The sequence below is a fragment of the Myotis yumanensis genome, unplaced genomic scaffold (genome assembly GCF_028538775.1).
Source record: "Myotis yumanensis isolate MYYU_CA2020_CCGP unplaced genomic scaffold, mMyoYum1.0.hap1 SCAF_13, whole genome shotgun sequence".
NCBI classification, from domain to species: domain Eukaryota; kingdom Metazoa; phylum Chordata; class Mammalia; order Chiroptera; family Vespertilionidae; genus Myotis; species Myotis yumanensis.
The window spans coordinates 52,123,563-52,133,874 of NW_027223764.1; the positions used below are offsets into that span (position 1 = coordinate 52,123,563).

The following is a 10,312-nucleotide window of genomic DNA, read 5'->3' on the forward strand; positions in this document are numbered from 1 at the left end:
AAGTCAAGAAGTAGCTGGCCTTCTCTTTGCCTTATATTTGGAAGGGGGGCTTGTATTTAGCCTACAATGACAACTAATCAGATTTCAAAATTATTTTCCTTCTTAAATCACTGATATTGCCCAGTGCCTAGGAATAGTATACTTTGTGACTGCAGAGGGGGCCCAGCCCATGCCGTGTTTCTTTCTGACGGGCATGTTTTGGCTGTCGTTCCATATGTCCAGGTGTAAGGATGCACTGAGCTGCTCTGGGCACAGGCTTCAACCACACATACATGAATTTTCAGAGGCTCAGAGGTGCCCATCGCATGTTCAGAGGTGCCCTGCTTTGTCTTTTACCTCCTGGGAGACCTCCACTTTCTGTCTGCCTGGTGATGGTTTTGTTTTGGTTCAATCATCATTGGGGTTGGAATATTCTCTCCAGCTGGCTGGCCACGTGTATTTTCCTGTGTGTGATATGCACCCAGTGTTGATAAATGGTGACTCTAAGTATAAGTCACGGTGTGCTCAGCACAATGAATCTCAGGGAGCAATCTCATTCTCAGTTCTTGAAAACAGCTATTTTCCACTCCTGGGGGACCTTCCATCTCTCTGGACTGGAAATAGGATCGGTAATAGAATTTCACAGTTAAAGGCCCTCTTCAAATCTGGCCCTAGCCTGGAGGGGCAGTGATTGAATTTGCAAGAGCCATCAGCCATCTGCTGCTTGTTTATCATGCATGTGGGCGCTGTCTGCTAGGTAGGCCCCGGTGGTGGGACTTCTCTCCGCAGCACTGACTTCGGCCCAGTTTGAACCAGTAGTTATCTCAGTGAAGCCGGAGGAAGGTGTGAACTGGTAACTATTCAGGAACCGTTTTTCTGATTAGTGGGGTCAGAGACAGCCATGGTCCCAGAGCTCTGAGCTGTGTTATGTCAGGCAAACCAAACTAATGTATTCATATGCTAGACAAAAAGAAATGGAGTCACAAAAGCTAGACTGCCACCTTACAAGTAGAAGGGATACGAAGTATACTGACTGTTTGCCATATATAACCTCCCAATTCATGGGTCAACACTCAACCACTGAACCTCATCGGCCTGGCAATATTTCACCTTTTCACCATAGTTACTGAGGAAATGCACTAGTGATTTCTTTGTTGAGAGATCAGAGGAACAACAGTCCAAATTGGCATTTTATAGTCAATGAATGACAAGCTCATAGATCAAAATTGTGAACGAGTGATTGATTGTCAGGGATTCAGACTGCTGCCTGTCTTCCAACCCAGATCACATCTAGAAGTTGTGCTCTCACTTAAACTCATGGAAAAGAGTGATCTGCTTCTCCTCAATACCAGTGCTGGACTCACAGACTCTAGGAGGGAAGTGAGGGTTACCAGCATCCTCTGGGGAATAGTGCAGATGCATTACTTCAGTTAGTTCTCAGAGCAATCCCCCAGAGCAGTGTCACCGCCTGATTGTTTTAATTGAGGAGAAAATTAAAAGGAGGCTGCAATTCATCTAAAAATGGTGTTGTGGCTTGAAGTCATGTCTGATCCAAAACAAAAGCACATTTGGGAGAGTTCTAGTTGCTTAAAGCACATCTTCATGTTATGGTAACATTTTAGATTGCAGTTATTGGCAGCTGTGTGTCCCATGTTAACTGACTTGCAAGGTGACCTACAGGTCAGCTGAAATTCCTTTCTCATATACACCCTTAATTCAGCAGTCAGGCTTGTTAGAAGACAGCTTCAAGTTTGGCTTGAATTGCCTTTGATCACTTCTTCATCAGGCCACATTATTAACTTATTAAAGCTATGATCGTCCAAATCCTCTCAGACAGTTACACATTTATCTAATACTAGAGCCCCAGTGCACAGATTCATGCACTGGTGGGGTTTCTCAGCCTGGCCTGTGCCCTCTCACAATTCGTGACCCCTCACGGGATGTTCAAGAGCTGGTTTCAACCTTATCCCTGCAGGCCAAGCCAAGGGACCTTCCACCAGTGCATGAATCCGTGCACCAGGCCTCTAGTATGCATATAAGATTTTTGGTTAATCTCTTCCTGCCCCCCCCTCTCCCTTCCCTCTGAGATTCATCAGTCTGTTCCACGTTTCCATGCCTATGCATTGAGCATCTGCTCCCGGTGGTCATTGCACATCATAGACTGGCTGGTTGGCTGGTTAGCCAGTCACTTAGGCTTTTATATATATAGATTTTTGCAAATAATGTTTAGATCCTGGTATAAGAATTTGCATCTATGATCATCACATTTCAAACCTATTAAATTCTACCCACTGATATACTCTCATGATATTTGTGAGAAATACAATTTTATCCTAATTACAGTTTTTGTCTCTGTGAGATTAGTGAATCTGATAGTAGAGATTCTGTATCTTCATAGATATTAATGGTGTTAACTGGATGATATTCAGGACAAATACAAAACCCCCTAATTTGTTCCATTTCTTCTTGTTGAAATTGATTAGAACCCTTAGGCTTAGATTTTCAGTTCCAAAACACCAAAGCAAATGGACCAAAATCCCTGGAAAATTTCCTTTTGCGGGGTGGCTATACAGTTTACACAGTTTACACAGGTAGAGATTATGCATCCTTTGAAAAGTGTTCTAGTGCACCTTGGATGCCCACTCATTTCTGGCTTTCATAGTAACAATTAAAATAAGACAACTTGGGTTTAACTTCTTCCTCTTCTGCTTATGAAAGGTAACTTGTGGCAAGTCATTTGAGTACCCCTTAATCCAGTTTCTTCTTTAATAACATGGTAATAATAATAATAAGTAAACCACAGTTTTAAAAATAGTGAAGCAATTAAAGGTGAAAGTACTTTTTTAAAAACACTATGCAACCTGACCAGCATGGCTCAGTGGTTGAGTGTCATCCATGAACCAGGATGTCACGGTTCTATTCCTGGTCAGGGCACATGCCTGGGTTGTGGGCTCCATCCCCAGTAGGGGTGTGCAGGAAGCAGCTGACCAATGATTTTTTCTCATCATTAATATTTTTACCTCCCTCTCCCTTCCTCTCTGAAATTAACTAAAAATATATTTAAAAAATAAAATCACTATGTAAATGTTAGCTCTTGTTATTATGTTTGAAATGGATGCTGATTTGGGTATAAAGTGCTTATCTCTAAGGTATGCTATGTTCTCACATGCCTGTTCCATCAAGATTTATTGGTTACCCACTCTGTACTAGGTAGGCACAGTAAGAGAGGATGGGACTATAAAGACACCTAAATTTGCTCCCCATCTTTTCTCACCATCTGATAGAAAGAAAGACCTCTAAATTACTCCCATCATGCCCTTAAATAACGATTTCTATTCAGTATGCTACACACTTCATCGCAATTATTCTTTCCTTGTATAAACATGACTTTTATGTATATTACAATGTAAGACTAGGGGAAAGCTAGGTATCAAATGGAAGTAGATATGTTTAGATTACACTTAAATTTTAATGTTTAATTTAATGTTTAAATTAGAGATAAATAATAGAAATAGAGTAAAAACTACTGTTCAAGTCCCCAAACCACATTTATTTGAATCTATGACTAGCTGTCCCACATTGTGGCACTGGGAAGCTCAGAGACGCTGGGAAATTCACTAGCTCTGAACAGGCAAGAAAAGGCCTAGTCAGATTCTGGAATCTTCAAGTGACTTGAATAGCATGTTGGCATTCTTGACAAGCCATTGACATGCACCAATGAGCTACCTTACTTGGCTGCAGAAACCATGTATGGAAAGTTGCTAGATTGGCAGAGGCCTTACAGAGCTCACTTCACGCTTGTCTTTGGACAGAGAGAAGAATCATGTGTCTCCCATGCCCCTTTAGGCTCAGCAGCTTGTAGTGAGGCAATGCCTACAGAGCAGAGTGCCGATAGAAATGGCGTTCGTTCCCCTAGAGTTGTGAAGCAGAAAGACTCTGAACTCTAGTACCTTAATGCTTAACGTGGGGCTTCCCGGTTTCTCCAAGTAGGTTGGCCACATGAGTACCAAACCAGGGCTGAGAGGGTGGTCGAGTTGATGGAGTGGAGTAATGCCGTTATGGGTTTCCTGTTTGTCACTATGGAAAGGCCACACTTACCTGCTCAATCCCCATTTACTTTGTATTCTAGGATAGAGGTCAGGAAGACTATATCCCACCTGCCTATACAGCTGTGGTGTGTTGAAAGATCCCTGGACTTAAAGTAAGAAGATCTGGGTTTGAGTCTCAGTCTGTCACTTATTTTCTGTGTGACCTTGGGCAAGTCACTGCACCTCTCTGAGCTTCAGTTTCTCTGTTTATCTGGGAACATATTCTGCGTCTGATGGGGTTGCTGTGAGAAGTCAGTGAGGTGGTGCATGTGGCAAGTGCTTTGCTGGCTGGCGAGTGCTCTGAAGAAGCGCCCGCAGAAGGCAGACTGTCTAACACTTTCTTTCTTTTCAGGTATTCATCCGCCGGTTTAAAAACCCAACAGGATGCATCAGTCCATATGCAACTGCCTTCAAGAGAGACAAACTCTTATTTTAATAGCTTGGATCAAAAGGACCTGATGGGATATTCATCCCCAAGGGCCAGTTCGGTGCCCATCATCCCTTCAGTGGGGCTAGAGGAAACCTGCATGCAAATGCCAGGGATTTCTGACGTCAAAAGCATCAAATGGTGCAAAAACTCCTACTCTGCTGATATTGTCAATGTGAGTATTCCAGTCAGCGATTGTCTTTTAGCAGAACAACAAGAAGTGAAAATACTGCTAGAAACTGTCCAGGAGCAGATCCGAATTCTGACTGATGCCAGGAGGTCAGAAGACTACGAACTAGCCAGTGTAGAAGCCGAGGACAGTGCGAGTGAAAACACCGCCTTTCTCCCCCTGAGTCCCATGGCCAAATCGGAACGTGAGGCACAATTTATCTTAAGAAATGAAATACAAAGAGACTCTGCGTTGACCAAGTGACTTGAGACGTAGGAATCTGTGCATTCTATGCTTTGCTCAACAGGAAAGAGAGGAAATTAAATACAAATTATTTATATGCATTAATTTAAGAGCATCTACTTAGAAGAAACCAAATAGTCTATCGCCCTCATATCATAGTGTTTTTTAACAAAATATTTTTTTAAAGGGAAAGAAACGTTTCAGGAGGGATAAAGCTTACAACTAAAGCTTTTGGGTGGAAATCTGAATACAATTTCAGTTAGTCCCAACATTATCCTCTTTGGCTCTTGGTAGATGTGGGCGATTCAGACCCTCAGCCCCACAGCACAGTGTCCTCGTCCAAAAGCACTGGCAGGTACCTGGTTTCAGAGACAAGCTGCACCCGAGGGCGGATGTGCCAGTGCGCAGACAGCCCTTGCCATTTGGCTTGGCAGTCCCAACCCCCAAATTTCTCTTCACTCGACAGCCTCATCACAGGTTATGTCATGTCAACCAATGTAGTGTTTTCTATTTCATTTTGAGAATGGCACAGGCCTGGGAAGGAGAAGGAGGACAGAGATAGAGGGAGCCATGGGGCAAACTCAGCTGCTCTTTTGTGCCACCTTCCTCTGAATTTTGAAGGTGCAGTATCTCAGAGCAAGATATGAAATCAATATATAAAAAAGGACAAAAAAATCAGTGTCATGTCACTAAAGTCATGCTGATAGAAATGTTTTTCTTTGAGATCGTTTAGGACGCCAAAGGAGCATTTCTCAGTGTGTGTGTGCGCCTGTGTGTGTGTGTGTTTGTGAGAGAGAGAGGAGAGAAAGTGTGTGTGTGTGTGTGTGTGTGTGTGTGTGTGTGTTTGCTCCCTGAGCACTGGTATGCTGTATGCACATGTGTTCATTGTGAGTATGTGTGTGCATGTGTGTGTGTGTGTATTAAGCTTGCTAAAATTTGTTCTGAAACATCAGGGAATCTAATATTTAAAAAAATTTCCCTCTTAGATCTGTTCACTTTAAATTTTTCCATTAAGTATAAAGTTCAGTTAGTAAGTTCTTACATCAAAGTCACTTGCATGGTGGGGTCCTATAAAACTGTTGACAATGTCTAGACCATTTTCTGATGTGAATACTTCTGAGAGGAACAACTGTAGGTTCATTGATGATATCTGTATCATAGGAGAGTTGAATGTGTGTGTTTATTTTGAATCATGCGTACTTAAATTATTCACACAAGCCGATGACCAAATTGACAGTTATCCTTTGCTTTTTCATGAGCCTCATTAGTATTTATTTTGTAGTTAGTCTACAACTTGTGGACCAAGATATTGGCTTCTGTGGTTAATATGGAAAGAATAAATGGTTGAAATCACAAAGGCAAGTATTCAGTTCACAGGAAGCCCTCAAAAGAAGAGTAAATTGTATTGTATGTTCCTTTGGAATAAAGCAATATTTTTACCACTGCTGAGGTGAGCGGGGACTCCTCCTGGAGATTTGTCTGTTTTATTTACCCTTATTTTGATGGGGGCATTCAAGAAAATTAGTGTTCACATAACCAGTCTTTTTCCAATTATTGGTGGTGTTGTTATGTTTACACTGTTTTAAATAAAAAGGCACAGTATTTGAAAGTATATAAAAGATTTCTTTTACTGCAGTTGGGGAAACCTTATTTAAGATTTTCCTGTTCCATTGAAAAGAAATGTAACTATTTCAGAGTCAGACATTGAACATATACAACTCTTATTTGAAGTTAAGTTGTTTCTGTTGAAAATACATTGCAAATTGCTCTTTGAGAACATTCTTTAATAATAGACACAATGCCACACAGGGGAAAGAAAGAACAGTATGTTTTTCAGCACTGTTTTGTGAAAATTCAAGGTCTCAAATGTTGAAAACATTTTAGTAGAGATGCATTTTATATGCAACACAAGGTTCGTGGTACTCATCAGTTGGCCCATTATAGTTTTGTTGTTTTTTAATTTATAGGTAATGTTAGCCTCTTAAAAGATGATTATGAAATTTTATTTCTAGATCATCTATGTTCTCATTTTAAAATTATGATATCTTTGGGAAAAAATTGGAAAAATAGTCTTAGCAGGTATATAAAACCCTCTTAAAGTACATATCAAATATGTTATTGTGTTGCAATTTGTTATAACTATAAACATTAACTAGAAGGCCTCACAAGTATGTTGCTGTCAACCTCATTCTTGGGTTTTTTCACTGAAACGTTCCTTGTTGCTTATCTGAAGGAGTCAGACATAATTGATCTATTTAGGAGGTTATATACTCTGTGACTCACTGTGGTTGTTAATATATTATTTACTCTGAAAAGATTATCAGTCAAACATAAGTCCTGGTCCAACCCATTATTTTTCAAAGAAGAACCATGTATTGTGTGATTGTAAACACCCTGGTGCATTCAGAAGAACATGACCATCAGGCATACCCACTGGCAGTCTCATGTGAAGTTAGAGATATAGTTACTTCCTAATTGATAGTCAAGACAAACTCTTCCATAAAGAATAACTATTAATGTTATGTTCAGTGGTCATTTCTTTCCTTTTGGAATATGAAACTCTCCTTTGAAAAAGGTTCAAGCTCAAAATGCTTATTTTGGGCACCAGCAGACAAGTGCTGAGAGCATCAAGACTTGCAAAGCTGACCTAACATGGCAAACACCTGGAGCCATCAGTACCTTGTCCTTCGAGCTCAGGTGCCCACAAAGAAACACGTCTTTCTACAAGATACCTTTGATTATGCTTCACTTTCCTCGTCTTTATTATGTAAGCAGGTTTGTAATTAACTAAGATGAATATTTGTTATTAACTGGAAAATGAAAGTCAGTCCTTATTTTTACTCTGAATCATCTTCTGCTATGAATGTTGTTCATAAAGCCTATGTTAGTCTAATTTGCCAGTGACTGCTATGGAATGCATTTGTTCAAAACATGTGTCCAATTTCATGCTAATGAGAAATTGTAGAAACAATGTTGGAAAATGGGCATCCAAATTTTCTTCCTGGTTTTCCTATGCACACAAATTATGAAGTGCTCTGTTTGATACTCTAGTCCAGCGGTTCTCAACCTGTGGGTCGCGACCCCTTTGGGAGTCGAACGACCCTTTCACAGGGGTCGCCTAAATACATCCTGCATGTCAGATATTTACATTGCGATTCATAACAGTAGCAAAATTACAGTTATGAAGTAGCAACAAAAGTAATTTTATGGTTGGGGGTCACCACAACATGAGGAACTGTATTAAAGGGTCGCGGCATTCGGAAGGTTGAGAACCACTGTTCTAGTCCAGTATCTCTCTACTTTGCTATGGGTTAAGGACTAAATATTTATAAGTGACTCACATTTCTAATACTATACATCATTTCTAAGTAGCAGCAGCAAGACCTTCTGTAGGAGAAATAGTGCTGTTTCCAGCACTTGTCAAATTAGTCTGTTTTGATCATAGTAACATCTCAGACCTGCCAAAAAGAGAACAAAAGGGACAAGCAGACTTCAAGAGAATGCACACTGGCTTCCAGAGTGAATGACAGTAAATCTACAATTCGAGTGAGGCTCCCGGTGACCATGGCTAAGGCTGTCAATGAGCAGGTGTCCACCAGAACACGCTGGGTGTCACACCTACCGGCAGCATGGTGCTACAGGAAGCCACGCCTCCCTAAGCAAGGGGAGATGCTGGTTCCTTGCTTCTGGCCACATAAACCAGAAAACATTGTCTCTGAGACAAGCTCTGTGCAACATTCCCCAAGACAGTATGTAGTATACATACCTAGGGACACAGCAGGAGGGGTGGGATTTTTATTTGATGTTTTGGTACCTGGAAAACATTTTATATATAAGAAATACTTTTTTATTATTCAATTGTATAGATTCAGTGCAGTGTGTTCAATGACAGCATGCCTATACTGTGTTTGTACTTTAGTCTTCAGAAATTCAGTCTTCATCCAGCAAAAACCAGTACAATGTTTCTAGGGTGTTCTCAATTTTAAATGTATCCCAACATTTCATGGAAAATGAGGCCTTTAAATAAGCTTTATCTCTTTCTCTTTTATTCTTTCCCTTTTAAGAAATAGTGAGGGTAAAGCAAGAAATTCATTCCTTAAGGTCTACATTGTTCTCTCATAATAATCTATTTCCTACTGTGACCATACACATGCACAAACATACATATATAAATATATAAAATATATATGTATATTAAATTTATGTGTTTCCTTATTTTCATAGCTTTATTTTTGTTTAAATTGAAAAATATTAAAGTGATGGCCTTCAGGAATGACAATGAAATCAAATCATGTAGAGCTCTGCCAACATTTAGATAATAAGGTATTTTTCAGTTCTTTCTCTTTCTTGGGTAAGCAGAAATGTCCTCAGGTTGGAAAAATCAAAAGAACATGAAATAAAATTTCTGCTAGATTATCTCTTAGAAATGAAGATTGAACGGTGAGTGTATATGATTGCTAAACCTATAATGTATAAGGATCTCAAAGATATTTTTTCCAAATTAAATCAACATCTCCCAAGAGTCCCTAAATAGGTGCCTTTGACTTCCAGCATGCTTTGCACTCTAGTGAGGTGAAGGTGGGGTGGTGGTGGAGGCTATGGGTAGTGTTGTATACCCAGTGATGACAATAGCAGAGGTGAGCAGACCTAGACGTACTGGGCTTCTACTACTTTGATAACTTTTTGTCATAAATTCCTGTATTGATTGCATGTGTAATCTTGCCTATGAAAGAATTGTGTGATAGTAAGCAATCTCTTTTGTTGGAAATGAATTACAAAATCATTATATTGAAAGTCGTTTTGTGAAAGCTTCTAACTTATCTGCCCATAGTAGTAGCTCCATGATACCATTTGCCAAACAAGGAGAATGATCTAGTTCAACTTCTTTCCAAATTGAATAACTTGTTATCCCATCATTATAATTCAGATGTTACCTGGTCATTTGCCATCCTATCATTCCGACACAACCCTTTAGAAAGTTAATGGTTATAAGACAATTTCTGTAAGACTAAAAAAATAATTGGAATGTGTATATGGATCTATGAATAAGACTTAAATATAATGTTCCATTTCATTTCCTTGCAGAAATAGATAAGATTGCTTTTGTGATTGTTTTTAAAGTAAATCTATCTAGGACAGATACTAAAAATGAAGGGTTGACCAAGAAAATATCTAATTTAAAAGCTTAAGCATCAGAACTTTCCCCAGATTTTTGGGTCAAAATTTGCTGCAGATTGTTTTTAAGAGAAACTGCATTCTGTGAACCTTTACCAAAGCCAGAGCAAGGGTTTCTGCAAGAGAGGGCATGAGACCTTGAAGATGTTTCCTCTCATAGAGATAGAGGACACTCTCATTGGATACACAGGATATTTATTGATATTCTCAATTATTTGCATCTAAAACTCA

At 39.7% G+C, this 10,312-nt stretch overlaps 1 protein-coding gene across 4 annotated transcripts in view; it reads left to right on the forward strand.

Moving 5' to 3' along the window:
• The window catches only part of NRG3 (neuregulin 3), a 1,067,761-nt gene extending 1,057,869 nt beyond the window's left edge, over positions 1 to 9,892 (forward strand). For 2 of the 4 annotated variants that reach the window (XM_070433103.1, XM_070433104.1), the window contains exons 9-10: positions 4,109 to 4,180; positions 4,420 to 9,892. In XM_070433103.1, coding sequence (XP_070289204.1) covers positions 4,109 to 4,180; positions 4,420 to 4,927 — 580 coding nt within the window. In that variant the 3' untranslated portion in view covers positions 4,928 to 9,892. The remainder of the gene's footprint in view (positions 1 to 4,108; positions 4,181 to 4,419) is intronic. The other 2 variants (XM_070433106.1, XM_070433107.1) reach the window with 1 other exon arrangement.
• The last annotated feature ends 420 nt before the right edge of the window (positions 9,893 to 10,312 follow it).